We start from the raw sequence: 24,285 nt of genomic DNA, 5'->3' as shown, positions 1-24,285 counted from the left end.
TGTAGTGCTGATTTTTTTTTAGTGACTTTTTTTTTTACTGATTTGATTGGTTTAAGCTGAATATAAGACACTCTACCATTAAATCAAAGATTTTTACCCATCCAAAGAAAAAAATGAGTTAATACATATCTATTTTTTAATATTTTAATAAAATCCTTTATTCTTTAATAAGAAGAAAAACTCTACTCAGTTGGTAGAGCTTGCAACTCTATTTCAGAGCTGTAAATTCAAGCCCCACATTGGGTGTAGAGATTACCTAAAAATAAAATCTTTAAAGTAAATTAATTGACTAAAATAAAATAGAATATTCTTTTATACGTTTCTCTAATACATTATTGTTATCTTTACTACTTGTCAGGATGCCTGGTTGTCTCAGTCGTTAAACGCCTGCCTTCAGCTCAGGTCATAATCCCAGGGTCCTGGGATCAAGTTATGTATTGGGCTCCCTGCTCTGCAAGAAGTCTGCTTCTCCCTCTGCCTGCTGCTCCCCCTGCTGGCGCTCTCTCTTTCTCTCTGCCAAATAAATAAAATTAAAACAAAAACAAAACAAAATCTTTACTACTTGCTTCATCTTATCTACACTAGATCCTTATATGAAACATATGATTTAGTACAAAATATTAAGTATACTTAGTTATTTTAAAGTGTAACTTTAGCATTATTTTATTATTTGTATTTGTTCTAGCTCTTGGATGAATTTGAGAACCTACTGCTTTAGATCATATGAGAATTGTGGAATCTGCTAGAAATGAAAATGGCTTAGTCAGGAAATTTCATTCTTATTATATTTTTGGTCATTTACCTGAAGTCTTTTAGCTGGTTTACATGCAGATTGGGTGATTGTTTTTAGGAGTCTGTTCAAAGCATCTGCTATGTGCAAGGTGTTGTTTGGGCTGGAGAGAGAAGGGGCAGGACACGGACCCTGACCTCAGGCAGTGCACAGTCTGGGAGTAGACATAGACGAGTAACAGGATTCCAAAGCAAAATAAGACAGTTCTTTGGAAGCTCATAGGAGATGACTTAACTAGATGAAAGACTGGGGAGGGATTGCTAAAAGCAGGGCTGCCCCAAGCTGAGTATTTAGTGTAAGTTAGTCAACTAGAAGGTGGGACAGGGCAGTGGAAAAGGCATTCCAGACGGAAGGGAAAGGCAATACGAAACACAAGGAAGGGATGAAACAGCTTGATGAATTCCCATTCCCAAAGGGCTGATGGGCAAACAAAAACCATGTCACATCTACAGGATCAGTATTACTGGAGGTAAAACCTGTCCCATATTTTTAGCAAACTCTCCAGATGATTTTTTTTTCACACTAAAATATGCCTTATAGGCCTTATAGGCTAACATTGTGTTTTCCTAATTCAGATGCATTCCCAGCACACTTCCAACTGTGCAGCAGACCAAAAGCATTTTTTTTAAAGATTTTATTTATTTATTTGACAGAGAGAAATCACAAGTAGTCGGAGAGGCAGGCAGAGAGAGAGAGAGAGGGAAGCAGGCTCCCTGCTGAGCAGAGAGCCCGATGTGGGACTCGATCCCAGGATCCTGAGATCATGACCTGAGCCAAAGGCAGCAGCTTAACCCACTGAGCCACCCAGGTGCCCAACCAAAAGCATTTTTAAAACACTTCTTTCACAATAAATAGCTTTTCTTTTTTTTTAAGAGTTTTTTTTTTTAAGATTTTATTTATTTATTTGACAGACTGAGATCACAAGTAGGCAGAGAGGCAGGCAGAAGAGAGGAGGAAGCAGGCTCTCCACAGAGCAGAGAGCCCAATGCGGGGCTCGATCCCAGGACCCTGGGATCATGACCTGAACTGAAGGCAGAGGCTTTAACCCACTGAGCCACCCAGGTGCCCCAATAAATAGCTTTTCATATTACTTCATTTACAGCCTCAGGAATTCAGAGAGAAAAAAAAAAAAAACAAGGGTAAGTAAGTATAGGAATTTCTTAATTTCATCCCAAGAATGAATGTTCATCTTCGGTAGTCTACTTCACCAGCTATGAGCCTTTTCAGCATTTCACGTTGCTTTTCTGGCCTTCCCTTTAGGAGTCCTTTAAGAGCTTCTTACTCTGTTTTATTCACAGATTAGTATTATCAGAGTAGAGAGTGATGTGTTGGAATAGTCCTTAAGCCTCTCAATTTTTAGAGCGATTCTGATACATAGACAACTAGAAGACCACACTTGATCTAGCACACAAAGATATCTTGTGATAGATTCCGAAAATAAGATAATGGATCAAAACCATGAGTAACTCCCAATCTTCCCCCCATAATGCTCCTTTACAATGTTTATATACAATTATATATATATATATATATATGACTCATGCCCCACCTTTCAGTCAACAATAGAAGAAAGTTATTACACACTGTCTTTCTTCAAGAGGAGATCTCTTCCTGGTGCCTGGGTGGTTCGGTTGGTTAAGCATTTGCCATCAGCTCAGGTCATGATCCCAGGGTCCTGGGATCAAGCCCCGCATCAGGCTCGGGGCTCAGCGGAGAGCCTGCTTCTCCCAACCCCTCTGCAGCTCCCCCTGTTTGTGTGCACCTCCCCTCTCTCTGTCAAATAAATAAAGTCTTTAAAAAAAGAGAGAGAGAGAGGGAGAAGAGATCTTTTCTGAAGAAAATCAAAGCTTTATTTCTGTGCTTGCGCTTGTCCAAAATTTAAGGACCATAGACTGGGTTAAATAAATCTATCTGTGAATGCCTTCTGTGGGCCTGGCATTGTGCTAGACCTTGAGGGATTCGTGGAAGAAAAACTGGGCATTATTCCTGCCTCCAGAGGGAACAGATAGACATGTACAGAGAACCGAAAATAGCAGGTGTAAGATTGAGGCAACCTCTATACGTGAGAAATTTTGAAAAAAATAAAGTTTAAAAAAATTTTTGGAAGTGTTATGAGAACCCTCATAAGAGACATGGTAAAGAAGCAGCAAGAGCTTCACAGAAGAGAGGACATTGGAGCAGGGCCTAGAAGGGTTTTGATGGGCAAGGGAGAGTTTTGGAAGGGACCTTCCAGTTTAAGGAAATGAGATGAGCAGAGCTAGAGCTGTCAAAGTCCGGTGTTAGTTTGGTAAAGGTGAATGGTCTGGGATAGCCAGAGCACAGGTATGTATGTGACATATTTTTAGCAGAATAAAAGGTGAGATTGAAAGGTAAATTAGGACTAGTTTGTCCTGAAGTCCGTTATGAGGCATAGGAACTTGAGTTTATAAAACACTGAGCATGGGGCACCTGCGTGGCTCAAGTCAGTTAAGCATCTGACTTCAGCTCAGATCATGATTCCAGGGTCCTGGGATTGAGTCCCACATCAGGCTCCTTGCTCAGCAGGGAGCTTGCTTCTCCCTCTGCCTGCCATTCCCCCTGCTTGTTCACTCACTTTTCCTCTCTCTTTTTTAAAGATTTTATTTTTTTTTAAGATTTTATTTATTAATTTGACAGAGAAAAATCACAAGCAGACGGAGAGGCAGCCAGAGAGAGAGAGAGAGGGAAGCAGGCTCTCTGCTGAGCAGAGAGCCCGATGCGGGACTCGATCCCAGGACTCTTAAGATCATGACCTGAGCCGAAGGCAGCGGCTTAACCCACTGAGCCACCCAGGCGCCCCTTAAAGATTTTATTTATTTATTTGAGAGAGAGTGAGGGAGAGAGCACAAGCAAGGCCAGGGAAAAAGAAGAGGTAAATTCCCCACTGAGTGGGGAGCCAGACACAGGCCTTGATCCCAAGACACCGGAATCATGATCTGAGCTGATCTGGGATCATGATCTGCTTAACTGACTGAGCCACCCCTCTCTCTGACAAATAAATAAATTCTTAAAAAGAACAAAAAAAAACAAAAACTGGGCGCCTGGGTGGCTCAGTTGGTTAAGCAACTGCCTTCGGCTCAGGTCACGGTCCCGGAGTCCCGGGATCGAGTCCCGCATTGGGCTCCCAGCTACATGGGGAGTCTGCTTCTCCCTCTGACCTTCTCGCCTCTCATGCTCTCTCTCACTGTCTCTCTCTCAAATAAATAAATAAAATCTTTAAAAAAAAAAAAAAAGAGTAACTGTAGTGAAATCAGATTATAAGACTTTTAATAGAGCTGAGCAGAGAGGAAAACGACTTCTAGATCGAATTCCAGATTCTAGGAAGGTTATGGTCATCATGGTGGACTTAGGATAAGCTATCGCCTGAAGCCTCCTGTTCTTTGGGATTTCTAGGCATCTGGCTGAGGTGTGGAGAACTCTGGAGGTGGAACTGCCCAGCACTACCTGGATTCTGTGGAGACTTCTAAGGAAGCTACAGAAATGCCATAATGCGCCCACCCAAGAGAAGATGGCCTACGTGGCTGTTGCTGTAAGCCATTGAGCTTTGCCCCTCCCTACTTCAGCACAACGTGCTCCCTCTCTTGAGAAAACTGGTCCAACACTCCGTTTGGAGAGTGTCTTTCTTCATCCCTCTCAAAGTTTGCTTCTGTCATCCATGTATAAATCTATAATGTCTCTACCAAGGGATTGACATGGAGGCGCTTGGGAGAATGAAGGAATCAGTATGGTTTAGTGAAGTTTGGTTTAATCAGTGTGGTTAAAATGTTCCCTTTAAAAAATATGTATTATCTGGGGCACCTGGGTGTCTCAGTTGGTTAGTTGTCTGGCTCTTGATCAGCTCTGGTCTCATCTCAGGGTTGTGAGTTCAAAGTCCACATCGGGCTCTACCTCAGGCATGGCACCTACATAAAATGAAATGAAATGAAATGAAATATTTATCATAGTTAAAGAGTAATACACAACTCATAAAGAAAAAAGTCAAATAATATGGAAGAATATAACATGGAAAGAAAAGGTTCTTAAGCAGAGGTTGGCAAACATTTTCTGTAAAGGACCAGAAGGCAAATATTTTGGGTTTTCAGTCCCCACATAGTCTCCAAAACGTATTCTTTTGATTTTTTTTTTTTAATTTTATTTATTTATTTACTAGACACACAGAGAGAGATTACAAGTAGGCAGAGAGGCAGCCAGAGAGAGAGGGGGAAGCAGACTCTGGGCTGAGCAAAGAGCCTGAGTCGGGACTTGATCCTAGAACCTTGGGATCATGACCTGAGCCGAAGGCAGAGGCTTAACTCACTGAGCCACCCAGGTGCCCCTTCTTTTGATTTTTTAAAAAACAGAATTTCAAAAATCTAAAGACCATCCTTAGCCTAGCTGTATCTTCTCTCTAAAAATGAACTTTCTAGTAGTATTTATAGATATGTAAATTTTTTGTGTATATATTTATTTGGTATACCTTCTCCCCATTTTTTTTCTTTTAAGCAGACATTTTTAGAGTAGTTTTAGGTTTACAAGAAAATTGAGCAGAAAGTACAAAGTTTCTACTCTCTGTCCCCTTACATGTACAGCCTCCCCACTATCAATATATACGTTTTATTTTATTTTCTTCCCTACCAGCTTATAGTTCAGCTTTCTCTGACCTAAGTTATTATATAGGTTTTCTTTAGCTTCCAGAATTTTTCTGACATCTCTAATCTGCCATTGTCTCCTCTCCTAAATTTTCTCTGTTCTTGTGGATTTATACGTTTTCTTTTAATCCCTACAATATTATCTTAGTTTTAGGAGTTGTGTCAGATAAAGTTATATATTTAATCATGTTAGCCTATAAAATTGTATGTATATAATTAGTAGGATTAAATTACATATATCATTTGATGATCTGCTTTTTTTTTTTAAAGATTTTATTTATTTATTCGACAGAGAGAGATCACAAGTAGGCAGAGAGGAAGGCAGAGAGAGATGAGGAAGCAGGCTCCCCGCTGAGCAGAGAGCCCGATGCGGGACTCGATCCCAGGACCCTGAGATCATGACCTGAGCCGAAAGCAGTGGCTTAACCCACTGAGCCACCCAGGCGCCCGATGATCTGCTTTTTTAATTTAATAATATATGAATAACAATTTAATACTTTCCATTTCAAAATATGAGACTCTCTGTTATCCTTTTCATGGCTGCATCGTAATTCATTTATTATTAACTTCTTAAAAATAGATAATATGTAACATGGTACAGAACCATTTATTTGATTTCCAGATTTCCTCTTCATGAACATTTTGACAATTTTTAAACTTCTGCCATTAAAACAGAGCTACAGTAAACTTAATCATGCATATAAAATTTTGTCATACATACCCAATTATTGTTAACTTTTTTTAATTAGACTCCACCCCCAGTGTGGAGCCTAATGTGGGGCTTGAACTCACGACCCTGAGATCAAACACTGATCTGAAAAAAAAAAAAAGACCTGATCTGACATCAGGAGTTGGATGCTCCGAGCACCTGGGTGGTACAGTCAGTTAAGCACCTGACTCTTGGTTTCGGCCCAGGTTGTAAGATTGCGCCCCCACATTGGGTTCCCCACTCATCATGGAGTCTCTTTAAGACTCTGTCTTCCTTGTCCTGCCATGCTCTCTCTCTACAATCAATCAATCAATCTATCTTTTTTTAAAAGATGAGTTCGACACTTAACCCACTGAGCCACCCAGGCACCCCCTAATTATTTTCTTGGGATTAAGGTCATTGTAGGGCAATTTCTAGCTCAAGGGGTAGATTTACTTAAATTTTTGAGAATTCCCAGATGGTCCTCTAAAACACTGCCTTCTACCAGTCATATATGAGAATGCCCATTTACCCACACCCTTACCGCCCTGAGCATCCCTAACCTTTTCATTGCTGCCTAGCTGATAGGTGAAAAAAGATTATTATTTTAATTATATTATTGTTATTGGTGAGATTAAACATTTGTATATGTTTTGGGTGTGTTTTTTTTCAAAGATTTTATTTATTTATTTGACAGAGAGAGATCGAAAGAGGGAACACAAGCGGGGGGAGTGGGAGAGAGAGAAGCAGGCTCCTTGCAAGGCAGGGAGCCCTATGCAGGACTTGATCCCAGGACCCTGGGATCATGACCTGAGCTGAAGGCAGATGCTTAATGACTGAGCCACCCAGGTGCCCCGTATATGTTTTTTAAGTAGCCATTACATTTTGTGACTTATCTGCTCATGTTCTGTATACCAGAGCTCCTCATATTAAATATGCACACAAGCCACAGTCAGCTGAGGGTCTTACTGAAATGCACATTCTGATGCAGCAGATCTGGGGTGGGGCTTGCATTTCGAACCAGCTCCCGGATGATACCAGTGCTGCTGATATGTGGCCCACACTCTGAGTGGCCTTTCCATTTTCTTCTTACTGATATATGAAAGTTTATGTATTAAAAATATCACATTGGGGTGCCTGGGTGGCTCAGTCAGTTAAGCACTCAGGCCCAAGCAGAAATAAAGCAAAAGTAAGGAGCACTGCTAGCAGGAGTTCAGCTCTATGGTGTGTTTTTTCTACCACAGGCAACAGATGCCCTTTATGAGGTGTTTGTGGGGAACAGGCTCCGAGCAGCTACATTCCGACTCTTTCCTCAGCTTCTCATGACACTGCTTATCCAGATACACCACAGCATTGGTCTCACCATGTCCGATGTCGCCATCCCAAGTGGCCTGTACTCGGAACAGGAAATGTCTTCAGAGGTCACCCCTTTGTGGTACTGCCTGTCATGATATCATTGACCTTAACTAACACTAAGCTCTATGCACTGTAGTAGATACAAAGATAGCCAAGGTGTGGTTCCAGCCAAGGGAGAGCTTACAGTCTGCCATCATGGGACATCAGGATGAAACGCCCAGGAATCATTCTGGGCTCTCACTGGTTGGTTGTCTGTCTGTTTTATTGGCGCCAAGATGAACTCAGTAGAAATTCGTTAGTGTCACAGTGGCACATGACTTTCTCTCAGAGGAAGTGCTGTAATGTGGATTATTCAAGAACACCTCACTAAAAGTCAGGAGAACTGAACTGTAGTTCTTATTTGTTGAACTAGCTGTGTACTCTGGGGCACATCTTCCTTTATTCTGTGCCTTGGTTTTCCTATCTGTAGATTAGGTCAGACTAGGTATTCTCCAAGGACCTTCTAGTTTTAGAATTCTCTGGTGTTATAGCTAGCTTACTAGTTCGGTAAGTAATAGAGATAGTTAGTTTTATTTTTTTAAGTAATCTCTCCACCAAATGTGGGCTTAAACTCATGAACCAGAGATCAAGAGTCACATGCTCTACTGGCCCCAGTTGTAGGGGTGGTTTAAAGTTGTAGGGGTAGTTTTGGGGACACCTTGGTGGCTCAGTCAATTAAGCACCTGACTCTTGATTGCCAGGTCATAAGTTCAAGCCCCTCATTGAACTCATGGTGGCATGAGCCTACTTCAAAAATAAATTAAAATATAATAAAAAGCAGTGTGGGTATATTTTATGGGGGGAGGGGTATATACTGTATCTAAATGAAGCTTTTTTTAAAAAGCAGTGGGTATGGACTTAGCATCCCATATCATCTATTTTATCATAGATTTCTTTTCAAACTCTCAGGGAAACAAAATCTAGTTAGATTTCTTTACACTAAAAGTTTGTGTGAAGGGGCCTTTCAAGTTATTAGAGCATTTAGAGTCCTGGGGAAAATTAGAAAGAAGAGAAGTAACATCCAGAGCTATCAATGCATGGCCCCCCTCCGTGGTAGTGCAGCGTGATTGTGTGCTGATGAGTTGGAGGGACCTATTCTATTCACTTTGCTGGTTTGGTTTTGATTTAGCTTCGCCATACAAGCTACAAAGACTCTCCTCCTCAGAACATTGTGCTGGCAGGAATTCAACATCATGGAAAAGAATAAAGGATGGACCCTCCTGGAAGGAAAAGAGTGCCATCTTCAGGGAGTATCTCTCCTTGCCAAGTAAGATTTCCTTGCCGTGCATACCTGCTCTAAATCAGTATCGCTTTAGATATTTTTTCCCCCTTCTAGTTAAAATAGAAACCAAGGTTGGATAACATCACAGGTTAAAATACCCATAATTCCAGGCAGATTTTTTCAGATGTCCTGCCACTGCCATACCGTCCTGTGCACCTAAAGCTGGGCAAAATCTTCAGTGGGCCCCTGGCCCCGGGCATAATGCAGTCTGGATAGGAGCATTTCTAAGAGGTGTCCTGTTGGGTGTTCTGTTTTGCAGTGCATTGCTGGAAAGAAATCACCTCCTTGCACATAAAGTCATGTACTTGTTGGTCCCTCTTCTTAACCGAGGGAATGATAAACATAAACTCACATCTGCAGGATTTTTTGTGGAGGTAAGATTCGTTGGAAACTGGATTCCGGAAGCCTGTAAAGCCATAGTATCTGCCTTCTGGGCCCTATCCAACTTCATGGCAGGCTGGGATTCACTTCAGATGTGGGATAGAAAGAGTTTCAGATTCAAACCTACTGAAATTCTTCTTGCCATATATTCATTATTCAGCATTCTTTATGTTTAATGTGTATATTTACAGTGTAAACATCACCCTGTCACATAGTAGAGGAAAATAATACATTTTGGAGATGGTGGGAAGGTGGTTCCCCTCATGAACAAGGGCTTAAAGGTAACTTCTTTGGCTGATTTCTGGTTTCTTCCAGCTTCTCCAGAGTCCAGTGGCTAGGAGACTGCCCAGCATATACTCTGTCGTCCGTTTGAAAGACTGGCTACATCACGGAAATAGCGTCTTCAAATTTCTTGCCCTAAAGGGACTGCGCTATCTTATCAAACACCAGGAGATGGTAGGAGGGGCCCCCAGACCACTGATTCGTAAGTCACAAATCAAACATACCCCAGAAAGATACCCAAGAAACTGGGAACAGCCAAGAAGGAGATTGGGTAGCCTGGGAATAGGAGCAAGTAGGAATACATCCCTTTGTACCTTTTAAATTTTATGCCTAGGAAATATGTAAGTACTGACTTAAGAATTTCATGAAATCCTAAGAAATAATTCCAAGTCATAATATTTGAAACCTATAATTTGTTTAAGGTGGTACCCTCACCGTCATCACAGCCTGGGTGACATACAGGTATCCTTTTATGTTTTGTACCGTGTTCCCCTAAGGAGTACATTGGACAGACCATGATATCTGCTCCCAGAATGTATATCATCTAAACAAGGATTGCTGACATTCATGTTGAAAGAGAGCTCATTGTCTACAGACCTAGCTAGAAACCAGGCCTGGATCAGAAGGAAAAATCAATCCCTGGGCCTTCAATTTTATCACTTGAGTTCTATTTTTTTTTTAATATTTAAGTATGTATCTATATCTGAAACAAAGATGACAGATGCTAGCATGTTAATTCTGGTTGTTTGGATACATGAATATTTGTTGCCTTATTCTATTTACTTCTTACATGTGTGTTTTAAACTGTAAAACTCTGAAATTGCTTCCTTTTGGGAATTTGAGAAGAACAGAATCCCAATTCAGAATGGGGAGGACCCTTAACAGTCCTCAATCTCTGCCGGAATTCCTCCAAGGAATCTTATTGCCTCTGGATACATTCCATATTAGAGAACTCACTATGACCTGAGCTAGCCATTCCACTTTCCTCTCATAGGAAGCAATTTCTTACATTAATCCTAAGTCTGTTATTGGCCATCCCCACTGGGTCCCACTTCTGACCAATGAGGCAACTTACAATAGCTCTGCCCCCTTCTCTATGTATCAGCCCTGCCTATACTAAGAGGGCAGTCATGGCCTCTGATTACTTTTCTGCTCTTAACTAGCCAGTGCTACCAATTCAACAAGCACCAGGTACTGAGTAAAGGTGGGAGCCCTACTTTGCTATCAGATGAAGTGCTCTCAGGAGGGTGATGTGCACTCCCTTTGAACACACAGAGGGAAGGCATCGAGAGTCTGTTACCGTGCATCTTAGACCTCTTATGTGAAACCGATGAGAAGATTGTTTTGTTGGCTATCCAGATACTCCTACAACTCGTTGGAACAATGGATTTCACCACCCTGACAGCCATGATGAAGACTCTGTTCTCCCTGTTTGGTGATGTAAGACAATGAGAGAGGAGAGACTTTGTTAGGGGAGGGTAATCAACATAACAGGAAATGGAAATTGGGATAGTAATAAATATATTCTATTTTATATAGATCTTTTTATGTTCACAGCACTTTCAAATCTCTTAATAAGACCCTTCCAGGTAACCTGTAATGTTAGTAGGACTGGTGTTAACTATTTTTCAGATTCAAAAACAAAAACAAAAACTGAGATGTAGAGACTTGCCAGGGTACCACCCTGATCATGGGTTGGGGAAGGAGTTTGTATAAGAAAAGATGTCTTTCAAGGAACAATCAGGACTGGGTCAAGGTAGTGGACCATTCGTATGTCGCCATCCCATATCCCAAAGATTAAATAAAAAGTTTGTGGAGCACAATGAACTCTTCCTTGGAAGACTCAAGTACAGCAAGGCTGGGATTCTGAATTTCAGCAAAATAGCATGTAGCTGTGTTGACCACGCTTCCTGTTTGCAAAGTGAGAGAACAACTAGTTCTACAAAGCAGCAGGTCCTGCTATCTCTATATATTTGGCTTCTTGCCCTCAGCTACCTACAGCTAAATAGCCTCATGTTAGGACTGGGGTTTCACCCAAACTAGCCCTTATAAGTTAAGCATGAACACTTTCAGCTTCCCTTTGGATACTCCCTTTGTAGGTGAGACCTGATGTTCATCGTTTCTCCATGACCCTCTTTGGAGCCTCCATAAAGTCTGTGAAATACACAGATAAGAAGGGTGTAGAGAATCAAGTCCTGGACAGCTTGGTTCCACTACTTCTGTATTCTCAGGATGAAAATGATGCAATAGCAAAGGTAATCCCTCTGTCAACTTTTTTCATGCCCAAATAACTCCCAGTCCAGAGCCAAATCTGCAAATAAGCGTTCCATCTTTGAGGGTGGGAACTTTGTGGTACCATCTTTATTCACCATCTCCTATAACACAGGCTACCTTTCAATTATTTGGCCTAAGTGAATTGTATGAAAAATCTTACTCCTTACTTCTGTATAGCATATTATGGTCTTTTGTGGGTAAGAACAATGTATTATACCATTTTGTAGCCCCACCCCAATGTTTAGCCTAGCACAGTTCTAAATACAGTGCCGGATTCAACAAACTCTTTTTGTTGACAATGACAATATCCCATTATCATTTTCCTTTATTCAAGAACTGCCTTCTGGCCTTTAGACAAATAGACTTGTGTTGAGGCTAAGTCAGAAATAGTAGCTTCTTGGGGAGCATGGGTGGCTTAGTGGGTTGGGCCTCTGCCTTCTGCTCAGGTCATGATCTCAGGGTCCTGGGATTGAGCCCTGAATCAGGCTCTCTGCTCAGTGGGGAGCCTGCTTCCCCCTCTCTCTCTCTCTCTGTCTGTCTGTCTCTCTGCCAGCTTGTGATCTCTCTGTCATAAATAAATAAAATCTTAAAGAAAAAAAAAAGGAAAGAAAGAAATAGTAGCTTCTCTGACAATCTAGAGAAGCCTCTACATCTCCTTAATCTTCCAAGAGTTTCTGCCATAGAGTTGTGGGTAGGAGGGCATCATTTTTGGTACTGTCTCATTACTCAGGAGCCTGTTTATTCCAATCTGCTAGCTATGACCACCAGATACAATAGTCCAGAAGTATGTTTAGGCTGCAAGGATTCTGGAAAATTGCTGGAGCTTTCCCCTACCCATGTTCCCCATTACAGAAATAAAGCAGGATCAGAAACCAGACTTAATATTATGGTGGGCCCTGGTACCTTAACCTGGGAGGAATATGGTCTTGTAACCAGAAATATGGACTATTTCAGGGGCACCTGGGTGGCTCAGCCAGTTGGGCATCTGCCTTTGGCTCAACGTTGTAGGCTCCAGTTCATTTATTCTCACTGCTATGCAGAATCCCATCTTGAGGATATCCTGACACTTCTCTGGTGCTCCTATTCTTGGATATTTAGAGTGTCTCCCATTTTTCATTATTACAGTGCTGCATTGAACATTCTTTTACGTATTTCTTTGTGTACCTGTGTGAGAATTTCTTGAGGGCACAAACTCAGAAGTAGAATATCTGGGTATCTTTAACTTTATTAGATATTTACAAATAAACAAAGTAACTGAACTAACTTGTATTCCCATCAGTCCCCAAAGGAATTTTAATGGCCAAAATTTAGTGGACCTGGGACAAGGTATTTGCTTGAATACTTTTAAGAGGTGGTATGTAGTACCTGGGAGGCATTCTGAGAGCTGTGAACAGAGAAGCCCATTAGCTTGCTAATTTTTAGCATCTTGCTAAATTTTACTCAAGCATCTGGATCCAGAGGGGATCAGTACTGACCAGAATTCCTCCCAAGCCAGAGATTCCACAAGGGCTGTGAGGAGAGGAGCTCCATTTCCCTGTGTAAAGTGACAGGAGAATGTCACAGAGCAGCAGGTGGGTGGAAGAGCCCTATCTGTCACTCATGGGGTCATGGGGACCCCTGCCCCAGTCCCTGCTCTGGTATTACACCAGATAGCTCTCACTTCTGTCTCAGACCAGTGGTTTCTACAGCCTCCCCACAACTCTGCAGGCTTCATGGGTCCCCTTTAGGGGGACTGTTTGGGGAAATTGAAAGAGGGCAGGACTGTGGTTCCTGTCTATCCCTGCCCTCACTTTAGCCAGTTTTATTTGAAGAAAGTTTACTTCAGCTAAAAAATGTCTGAAGATACTGATCTCGGATCCTTTTCACAGGAAAGCAGACAAGTCTTAACAATATGTGCCCAGTTCCTGAAGTGGAAGCTGCCCCCAGAAGTGTACTGCAAAGATCCCTGGTACATCCGCCCTAGTGAAGCTGGAGCAGTCTGCAAATTCTTTGTATGTGAGCAATAATGGCTTGGTTCACTCGTTTATAGGCTAGATACTTACTTTTTTCTGATGTAGTTTTTAATGGAGGAACATGACATAAAGGAAACATTTCTCATCCCTTCACATCAGCAACTGATATCCATGAACTGTCTTGTATGAGGAATCTATTTCTCTAGCTTCCTCCAAACTGAGTCACAGACTCACTTTCTGTAACCACGTTTCTTCATAAAAAAGACTCTCTTTTGAATTCTTGGGAGCCCCACTAACCTGGGTCAGAAGCTATGGGTCAGGCTGATAATGGTACGTGCAAGTGAGTAGAACTGGGTTGTATATTGCCTTTACAATGATCTCTCATCCTTTTCTTGGATATAGTGGATTGTCTTCCTCTCCACTAGAGCGTGTTTAGGGGGACCCGAGCAAGGGTTGCCTTGCTGTTGTAAGCCATGCAGCATGACAGCAGCATGCCACTGGCTCTGCTAGGGCCCAGATGGCGTCCTTTCCCCTCACAAACTTGACAAAGGTTACTGGGGCCCATCTCAGGGGCAGACTCAAGCCAGGGAAGCTTCAGGGGGCCCATCCATAGTTTTCTGGACTTCTGACTCTAGGACTGCTGGGATCCTACTACAAAGACACTAGGACTGGGGTCTTCCATATGTGTAACCTATTTAGGACCCAGTGCAGGCTCCTCTGATCAAACTTAATGGGTCTAGGAAGCCTCACAGTACCATTGTGTCAGCCTTTCCACTGAGGATTATCTCTCTGACCTGTACCCGAACCTATATCCAAGGCACTGGGAGCAGAAACTCAGTGCTCTCAATGTACAAGATCATAGGTTGTCCATGTGACATCATAAGATCTCTGGGAACAGATTCTGATGATCCTCCTCCTATCCCTGAGCTGCCTGTCTTTGTAACAGAACCACCGAAAGGTCCATTTATTCACCCAGTAAATGCAACATATCCAATATGCAGTGGTCATGAAGAACCCAGAAACATGGCAATGACAGAAACTTCCTAAGGGAGTTTGTTAGCTATTAAAGGCAATAAAACCACTGTGTAAAATTAAATAGAAACTCAAGATGGAAAATGATATGTGCTAAGAGAGGGGTACTTGCAGAAATGCTCAAAACAGAGTGAGCGATCCGGGAGGAGCCAATTGGGAGGCAGAGCTCAAGGCAGAGCTGAGGGAACAGAGAAGACAGTTACAGAGAAGTGGAGATGGACTTAGAGTCACCACAGGCACAATCTGTGGAGTGAGGGGCTGTGAGCACAGTGTGTCCAGAGGATGTAACTCTGTTCAGGGACGGTGTTGTGACATAATATTCAGTAAGCAACTGTAGTTATTATTTCGAGCCCCATATTGTGTGTCTCATGTCCGGCATCGTCCCTGGCTCAGGAAACTACAGCGAAGCTGACAAAAACTGTGGTGTACTTCACTCCTTCCTAGTCTTCCTTTTTTTCCCCCACTTAGGGAAAAAAATGCCAGGGGAAAGTTAACCTCCTCGCCCAAACATTGATGTTCTCCAAGAATGCAAAACTTCCTATCAGAAGAGCAGCAGTCTTATTTGTAGGTATAAACAATCATTTCATTTCTACAGTCACTTTATCCTATATTTTCCCAAATTGTGGTGTTGGGTATCCTGGTTCTTTATGAAGATGACCTTGAAAACACTTCTTTGGAGAAAAGGGCTGTTACCTCTAGGTAACTTTCAGGCACTTGAAAGTCAAGTTTTAGAATCTAATTATCAAAAGACCAATTCCTGCCAACTGCTTAGAGCCAAAGCCAGACCACAACCTCACTGACTTTCTCCTGCATTTAGGACTCTTATTAAAGTACGTGGATCAAAATGAGCTCAGGATGAAGGGCACTGACTGGATAGAGAATGGTGAGTGATCACACACCTGGGTTTGGTTTGGGGTGCCTCACATTTCAAAAGGGATCAGAGGTGGTGGCTGTGGGCAGGCTGTCTGACAGAGCTCAAACCCTGGGAACCAGAGGACCTGACTTTTGCAATAATGAAGACCTTGGAGACCACAAGTGAATGACAGTCTCATCCCAGTCCAAGTCCCGCCATTAGGAAAGGACACGACCCTACTGGTCTGGAAACCACTTTGATGAGTGTCTCAGGAACAATTCCTGATTCCACCTAGAAATACCATCTTAGTAAATTATGACAATAGCTCCCAAGTACCCTTGGGGATGCCTGCAGCACTATTTCCTATAAGTGGTTGTCCTGTGAGGGGGCAGGACTTGGTAATACAGAGGTTCAGAGTCATATAAGGCAAGCCTCATGTAAATAAATGGTGTCCTGAATTGGCAGCGAGTGGAAATTTTCTATAACGATACAGCTTTGAAGATTTAGCTCCCAAAGAATTATTTATTCCCACTTAAGAAGCAGTCATACAATTAGAAAATGCCATGAAAACACCAAGCCTCACAACTCGAAAGTATGTATTATATTATGAGAATAAATTAAAATCCTGGGGGCACCTGGCTGGCTTAGTCAATAGAGCATGAGACTCTTGAACCCAGATGCTGAATTCAAGCCCCATGTTGGATGTAAAGATTACTCAAAAATAAAATCTTTCAGGGATGCCTGGATGGCTGAGTTGGTTAAGTGTCCAACTCTTCATTTCAGCTCAGCTTGTGATCTCATGGTCGTGGGACTGAGTCCCACTTCAGGCTCCACGCTTAGCAGGGAGTCAGCTTCCCTTTTCCCTCTGCCCCTCCCCATCTCTCTGTCTCTCAAATAAATAAATCTTGAGAAAAAAAAAATCTTAAAAAAAAATCCTAAACAATTCACTTCCTTTAAAATAAAAATATGTAACTGATAAAATAGCCAGAAGCTGGACCTTATTTAAGAAAGATTATGAGAGGGCAACTGGGTGGCTCAGTGGGTTAAAGCCTCTGCCTTCGGCTCGGGTCATGATCCCAGGGTCCTGGGATCGAGTTCCGCATCGGGCTTTCTGCTCGGCAGGGAGCCTGCTTCCTCCTCTGTCTGCCTGCCTCTCTGCCTACTTGTGATCTCTGTCTGTCAAATAAATAAATAAAATTTAAAAAAGAAAAGAAAGATTATAAGAGTGGGAGGCCTCGGTGGCTCAGTTGGTTAAGCATCTGTCTTTGGCTCAGGTCATGATCCCAAGGTGCTGGGATCAAGTCCCAACATTGGGCTCCTTGCTCAGCAGGAAGGAAGCCTGCTTCTCCCACTGCCTGCTACTGCCCCCTGCTTGTGCTTACTCATGCTCCCTCTCTCTCTCTGACAAATAAATAAAACCTTAAGAAAAAGAAAGATTATGAGGTGCAGCTCCTTGGTGACTCTGTCGGTTAAGCATCTGCGTTTGGCCCTGGTCACAATCACAATCCCAGGGTCCTGGGATCAAACCCCACATCGAGCTCCCTGCTCAGTGGAAGCCTGCTTCTCCCTCTCACTCTGCCTTCCACTCCCCCTGCTTGCACTTTCTTTCTCTCTGGCAATAAATAAATAAAAACCTTTAAAAAGAAAAAGAAACATTATGTGAAGGATGCCTGGCTGGCTCAGTCAATAGAGCATGCAACTCTTGGTCTCAGGGTCATAAGTTTGAGCCCCACATCAAGGGTAGAGTTCATGTAAAATAAATTGATTAAATTAAAAGGGAAAATACTTGTAGAAAAAGATGATTAGGGATATTAACTAGATTTGTTGTAGTGGTAATCATTCTGTAGTATATACAGTGAGTTCCAGCCCCACACTGAGTGTAGAGATTACTTAAAATCTTGGGGCACCTGGGTGGCTCAGTGGGCTAAAGCCTCTGCCTTCAGCTCAGGTCATGGTCCCGGGGTCCTGGGATTGAGCCCCGAGTCAGGCTCTCTCCTCGGCGGGGAGCCTACTTCCTCCTCTCTCTCTCTGCCTACCTGTGATCTCTGTCTGTCAAATGAATAAATAAAATCTTCAAGGGGAAAAATAAATTCTTTAGGGGCAGATAGCTGGCTCAGTCAGTTAAGCATCTGTCTTTGGCTCTGGTCATGATCCCAGGGTTCTGGAATCAAGCCCCATTAGGCTCCCTGCTCAGCAGGGAATCTGCTTGTCCCTTTCTCTCTGCCTACCACCACTCCCAACTTGTGCTCACTCACTCGCTCTCAAATAGACAAAATCCTTAAAAAAATTAAAAATAGGGGCACCTGGGTTGCTCAGTCGGTTAAACGACTGCCTTTGGCTCAGGTCATGATACCAGGATCCTGGGATTAAGTCCCATATCGGGCTCCTTGCTCGGCAGGGAGCCTGCTTCTGTCTCTCTCTCTCTGCCTGCCATTCTGCCTGCTTGTGATCTCTATGTATCAAATAAATAGATGAAATCTTTGTTTTTTAAATTTAAAAATAAAACTTTTTAAAAATTTTAAAAAAGAGGGCGCCTGGGTGGCTAAGTTGGCTAAGTGACTGCCTTTGGCTCAGGTCATGATTCTGGAGTCCCCGGATCAAGTCCTGCATCAGGCTCCCTGCTTGGCAGGGAGTCTGCTTCTCCCTCTGACCTTCCCTCTTCTCATGTTTTCTCTCTCTCTCTCTCTCTCATTCTCTCTCTCAAATAAATAAAATCTTGAAAAAAAATAAAAAAGAAATAAAAAACTTCAAACTATGAAGATGCCCTGAGCATTTTCGAGTTCTTGGAGAATTGGAAATTAAAAACAAAGCCTTATCTAGGGGCACCTGGCTTGCTCAGTTGGTAAAGCATATGACTCTTGATCTTGGGGTCATGAGTTTGAACCCCACAGTGAGTGTAGAGATTACTTAATTAAATAAAACTTTTTTAAAAAGAGAGCTTTATCTAAGTACGATACCAGAGACAGATCCATAAAGTGAAAGAATGATAGATTTATCGATATAAAAAAATTTAAATCAACTTTGAAGAAAAGCAGACGAAACTGAAAACTAAACAAAAATTTAGGGAATATATTTGCAATATAATAAAGGTCCATATCCTTTAAATAAATCAGTAGATCCCAAAAGAAAAGTGGAAAGCAGTATGAATAAACAGTTCATAGGAGATGAATGGCCAATAAATGTATGAAAAATATTTACTATTACTAGTAATTAAAATTTTTGAAAACAGGGGCACCTGGGTAGTGGCTAGGTTGGATACCCAACTCTTGGTTTCTGCTCAAGTTGTGATCTTGGGGTTGTGAGCTCGAGCTCCACGTAGGCTCTATGCTCAGCATGGAGTCTGCTTGAGAATCTTACCCTCTCCCTCCCCACTGCTCCTCTCCTGACTTGTGCATGTGCATGCTTGCTCCCTCTCAAATAAATAAATAAAATCTTAAAAAAAAAAAAAAAAAAAAAAGCACCTGGGCACCTGGGTGGCTCAGTCAGTTAAGCATTTGCCTTCAGCATAGCACAGGTCATGATCCCAAGGTCCTGGAATAGAGCCGTATATCAGATTCCCTACTTAGCAGGAGGCCACATCTCCCTCTCCCTCTGCTCCTTCTGCCCTCTCCCTCTCTCAAGTAAATTAATTAAATCTTTTTTTAAAAATTAATTTTTCAAACTGTTTGTAAAATAAAACAATGATGAGAAATGAGTATGAGTTTTTCTGTCAAAATGGCAAAGAACACTAATTAATACATAACACAGATATGTTAAGGGAAAGCTGACATTATCTTTTTTTTTTTTTTAATTTTATTTATTTGACAGACAGAGATCACTAGTAGGCAGAGAGGCAGGCAGAGAGAGAGGGGGAAGCAGGATCCCTGCTGAACAGAGACCTGATGTGGGGCTCGATCCCAGGACCCTGGCTGGGACTGTGCCCTGACCCAAAGAAAGTTTATTATTAAAAAATAAAAATTAAAAATTTTTTTTCTTTTTTTTTTTTTAGTAATCTTTACATCCAGTCGTGGGGCTTGAACTCATGACCCTGAGATCAAGAGTCACATGCTCTTCTGCATGTTCCAGCCAGACACCCAAAAACTGACATTATCATATACTGTGCTGATATGAGCATGGATTGATACACCTTTTTTATAGGGGAGTTTGGCAGTATGTGTCAAACCCTTTAAGTAAATATATACTTTGACATATCAATCTCATTGCTAAGAATTTAACCTATGAAAATAAGCAGAAACGGTACAGGAATGTTCATTCTAGTGTTATTTAAAATAGCAAAAAATGGAAAACATCCAAGATTAGAAATACAAAGAAATTAGTTTCATAAAGTATAGTATATCCAGTATAGTATATCCATATTTACAGAATCATATGAAGCCATGAAAAATATTTTTTTAATTAAGTATAATCTCTATGCCCAACATGGACTTGAATTCACAACCCCAAGATGGAAAGTTGCATGCTGTACCAACTAGGCCAGCCAAGCACCCCAAAGCTATGAAAAATATTACAGAAAGAAATTTTAATGACTTGGATAAGTAATGATGCAATATTAAATAAGAAATTATTAAGTAATATGTATAATGTGGTTCCATTTCAACAAAAAGGCACACGTGTAACTGAATAGAAAAAAGAAACAGAAACATAACAGTGATTTTCTCAGGTGGTCGAATGATGGGTAACTGATTTTCTTCTAGTGCCTATCTGTTATCTAAATTTTCTACACAATTAACATTTATTTATTTTGCAATAAGAAACATAACAACTAAAAAAAAATTAAGAAAAAACTTAAAAGGGAGTAATGATTTAAGCGTAGCCTCTAGGACCAACACAGGAACTTAAGAATCAACCATCTTAAACATAGCTTGACAGGTACAGATGATTTGACTTTAGGTGGACTACTTAGCAGTGTGGTTATTGTAAAGGAAAAAAACTATTTGGCAATTCAAAGATGAATAAATTTCAAGGGTTAAAATTGGAATTGACCTACAAATGTATAACTTTCAAACGGTCTTAGAAAAAGTTCATCCTTTATCTCAGCTGCTGTAGGCTTGTTGGCTGTTTGGGGTCTGGACCAGTGATCATTTCCATAGAGCTTCACCTCCAACCTGGGTTTTCTGACCATTTAGATCTGAGAGATCTGCTGGGTGATCCTGAGCCCTCCCTGCGCATCTTCGCCTCTCGGGCTCTCTTCCGAGTGCACAAGTTGGGGACTGAACCAGACTCCAGGCAGTCCGTTTGCGGGTTGAGGAAGCTCATGAGCTGTCTTCCTACTTAGAAATGCAAGGTAAGTAACTTCGGGTAAAAACTAATTCTTTCAGGGGCGCCTGGGTGGCTCAGTGGGTTAAGCCGCTGCCTTTGGCTCAGGTCATGATCTCAGGGTCCTGGGATCGAGTCCCGCATCTGGCTCTCTGCTCAGCAGGGAGCCTGCTTCTCTCTCTCTCTCTGCCTGCCTCTCCATCTACTTGTGATTTCTCTCTGTCAAATAAATAAATAAAATCTTTAAAAAAAAAAAAACTAATTCTTTCAGAAACCACAAAAACAATAGTGCCCCATTTTTTCAATCAGACTACATGCAATGTCAGCCTGAAGCTACCTCCACCCATTTAATTACCTCAGAATGTATTTTTTGCTGTCCACATCTCTAAGAAATTAGAATATAGAGGCCCCTGGCTCAGTCAGTTAAGCATCTGCCTTTGGCTCAGGTCATAATCCCCAGGGTCCTGGGATTGAATCCCCACATCAAGCTCCCCACTCAGCAGAGTCTGCTTCTATCTCTGCCTGGTGCTCCCCTTGCTTGTTCTCTCCCTCTCTCTCTCTCTCTGACAATAAATAAATAAAATCTTTTTTAAAAAAATAAGGAATTAGGGAGCCTGGGTGGCTCAGTGGGTTAAGCCGCTGCCTTCGGCTCAGGTCATGATCTCAGGGTCCTGGGATCGAGTCCCGCATCGGGCTCTCTGCTCGGCAGGGAGCCTGCTTCCCTCTCTCTCTCTCTCTCTCGCTCTCTGCCTGCCTCTCCATCTACTTGTGATTTCTCTCTGTCAAATAAATAAATAAATAAAATCTTAAAAAAAAAAAAGGAATTAGAATATATAAGGGAAGGCAGCTCTTGGTTAAACTGCAGAGATAGTGAAATTCTGCTGAGTTTTTGAGGCATGCCAGAACTGCCATGAAGTTACAGTCTTGGTAAACAGGTGGAGCACAGCTTCAAAAGAGATTCGAAATAAATGTTAATATTGCAATGTTAGGCATGGAGGTTCCTCAAAAAGTTGAAAATAGAGCTACTGTATGACCCAGCAATTGCACTACTGGGTATTTACCCTAAAGATACAAACGTAGTGATCCAAAGGGGCATGTGCACCCAAGTGTTTACAGCAGCAATGTCCACAATAGCCAAACTATGGAAAGAACTTAGATGTCCATCAACAGATGAATGGATAAAGAAGATGTGGTATATATATATATACAACAGAATACTATGCAGCCATCAAAAGAAATGAAATCTTGCCATTTGCAATGACATGGATGGAACTAGAGGGTATTATGCTTAGTGAAATAAGTCAATTGGAGAAACACAACTATCATATGATCTCCCTGCTATGAGGAAGTCGAGATGCAACGTGGGGGAGTTTGGGGGGTAGGAAAGAATAAATGAAACAAGATGGGATCAGGAGGGAGACAAACCATAAGAGACTCTAAGAGACTCTTAATCTCACAAAACAAACTGAGGGTTGCTGGGGGAGGGGGTTAGGGAGCGGGCAGTTGGGTTCTAGACACTGGGGAGGGTATGTGCTATGGTGAATGCTGTGAAGTGTGTAAACCTGGCAATTCACAGACCTGTACCCCTGGGGCTAATAATACATTATGTGTTTATACAAAAATTTTAGAATTATTAAAAAATATATTGCAGTGTTAGTACCGCCGGGTCTTTTGTCAAAGCCCCATTTACTTGTCAACAATCTTAAGAATAAAGTAACAACCAATTCTCATAGTTTGATATTTATTGATGTATTTTTATAAAATCCCTGTGGCCTTTCTCCTTCTTTGTCTTTCCCTTAAAAACCTTGAAGCAAGGAAAAAATTTTGAAGTGATATAATACTAAATATACCCCAGTCCCGTAAGATTTTCACTCTTTCCTTCTCGTTTTCATTTTCCTGATTCCCCCTCCTATAACCACTGTCAGATCCTCAAGTGACTCCAGGATAGGAACTACTGTTTGTTGAGCACCCACTGTCTGCTTTAAGCATAGACCGAGAACATTTTCAAGAAGTGTCCCCAAAAAGAGACTAGTTTGTGTTGGGTGAATACTTGGATAAGCTGCACGTAAAAGAGCAGGAACCCCCAAGAGGCATACCAGATGAATTAGAAATGGTCACTGTTGGTCTACTTGCCAGGCTTTTGTTCAGTTGAGGAAGGTAAGTGGAGAGCCACAGCAGAACTGTCTAGGGCAACGGAGAGGCCTCCGGGATGTGGTATGAGAAAAGAGAAGAAATGAGTCAACTAGCACGTGAAAAATAGACACACCCAACAGTGAATTACATGAAGTTTTTTTTTTTTTAAAGATTTTATTTATTTTATTTATTTGTCAGAGAGAGAGAGAATGAGAGCGAGCACAGGCAGACAGAGTGGCAGGCAGGGTCAGAGGGAGAAGCAGGCTCCCTGCCAAGCAAGGAGCCCAATGTGGGACTCGATCCCAGGACGCTGGGATCATGACCTGAGCCAAAGGCAGCGGCTTAACCAACTGAGCCACCCAGGTGTCCCTACATGAAGTTTTTGTTGTAAAGTGAGCAACACGAGTCCTTACCACCCTGTCCCCCTGATTTTCATCTTTCACCCCCAGCCCTCTGCCAAGACATCTTTATACACTTCTTTATGATTAATGGTGAATTGGGTTTGTTTTAGGGGCTGTCTCAGCATGCCAAGTGTCACCTCAAGAGGATCCCTGCTCAAGGGAGGTCTTCATATTTGAGACTAGCAGTTAGGAGTTTTGAGCCAAGTGCAGGCCCCAGCTGTCTGCTGAATTAAATCTTCACCCTTGAGCAGAGCCAAGAGGACATCTGGAGGATGGACTCTGGATGCTAAACTTCAGTGCACTGAGCACATTTGAATTACTCCTTGGCCTCACTACATTAAACCACCTTCACTCTCCACTTTTGAACTATCCATTTTATGGGTTATCCAGTGAAAATAACAATGAATGTTTACAATGAGCCAGACTCTAAGGGCATTATATGATTAACTCTTTGAATCCTCGACCACTCCATGTATGGTTCTCTCCATTTTACATGTGGGAAAACTGAGGGACAGAAGATGAAAATAACTTGCCCTAAGTCACATAACTAGTGAATGCCGGGATTCAAACGCAAGAGTCTGGCCGCAAAGTCCACACCCTTGGCTGGTCGGCTCTGCCCTTTTCTCCTCTACTCTGTCTCTCTATGGTCAATAAATACAGAACTATTCTACCATGAATCCCAGTTGCTGAACTCATACTCCAAATTCATATAACCAAAAAAAAAAAAAAAATGTTGTAAAGTGATATTTAGCCCCAAATAATAAAAACAAAATTATCATACCTCATTTTTTCAATAGAACAGAATGTGCTTCAAACACCGTGGAAGAGTGAACTTAGAACAAAAGGTGGTGGTTTTTCTTAAGAAATACTGCTTGAATCCTGGGTTTGATCACATGTACTACCCTGTCTCACAGCAGTAA

The 24,285-nt window shown here is 41.8% G+C and overlaps 1 protein-coding gene and 1 long non-coding RNA gene across 4 annotated transcripts in view; one reads left to right on the top strand and one right to left on the bottom strand.

The window, feature by feature from the left end:
* MROH8 (maestro heat like repeat family member 8) overlaps positions 1-24,285 on the top strand; it is a 61,507-nt gene that overhangs the window by 36,606 nt on the left and 616 nt on the right. The window contains exons 13-23 of the mRNA XM_082746300.1: positions 4,202-4,337; positions 7,369-7,559; positions 8,649-8,786; positions 9,061-9,175; positions 9,498-9,638; positions 10,740-10,904; positions 11,564-11,719; positions 13,607-13,729; positions 15,191-15,290; positions 15,540-15,605; positions 20,702-20,859. Coding sequence (XP_082602426.1) covers positions 4,202-4,337; positions 7,369-7,559; positions 8,649-8,786; positions 9,061-9,175; positions 9,498-9,638; positions 10,740-10,904; positions 11,564-11,719; positions 13,607-13,729; positions 15,191-15,290; positions 15,540-15,605; positions 20,702-20,850 — 1,480 coding nt within the window. The 3' untranslated portion in view covers positions 20,851-20,859. The remainder of the gene's footprint in view (positions 1-4,201; positions 4,338-7,368; positions 7,560-8,648; positions 8,787-9,060; positions 9,176-9,497; positions 9,639-10,739; positions 10,905-11,563; positions 11,720-13,606; positions 13,730-15,190; positions 15,291-15,539; positions 15,606-20,701; positions 20,860-24,285) is intronic.
* The window catches only part of LOC309872291, a 34,686-nt gene continuing 14,937 nt past the window's right edge, over positions 4,537-24,285 (bottom strand). Inside the window, exon 3 of one of the 3 annotated variants that reach the window (XR_014315763.1) lies at positions 4,537-4,710. This is a non-coding gene — a long non-coding RNA (uncharacterized lncRNA). Of the gene's footprint in view, positions 4,711-20,077; positions 20,846-24,285 lie in introns of those variants that run through there. The other 2 variants (XR_014315764.1, XR_014315765.1) reach the window with 2 other exon arrangements.

This window comes from Mustela nivalis, assembly GCF_964662115.1.
Source record: "Mustela nivalis genome assembly, chromosome: 8".
NCBI lineage: Eukaryota > Metazoa > Chordata > Mammalia > Carnivora > Mustelidae > Mustela > Mustela nivalis.
Note: the sequence above shows the minus strand (reverse complement) of the source record. Positions and strands in the feature narration are given on the sequence as shown.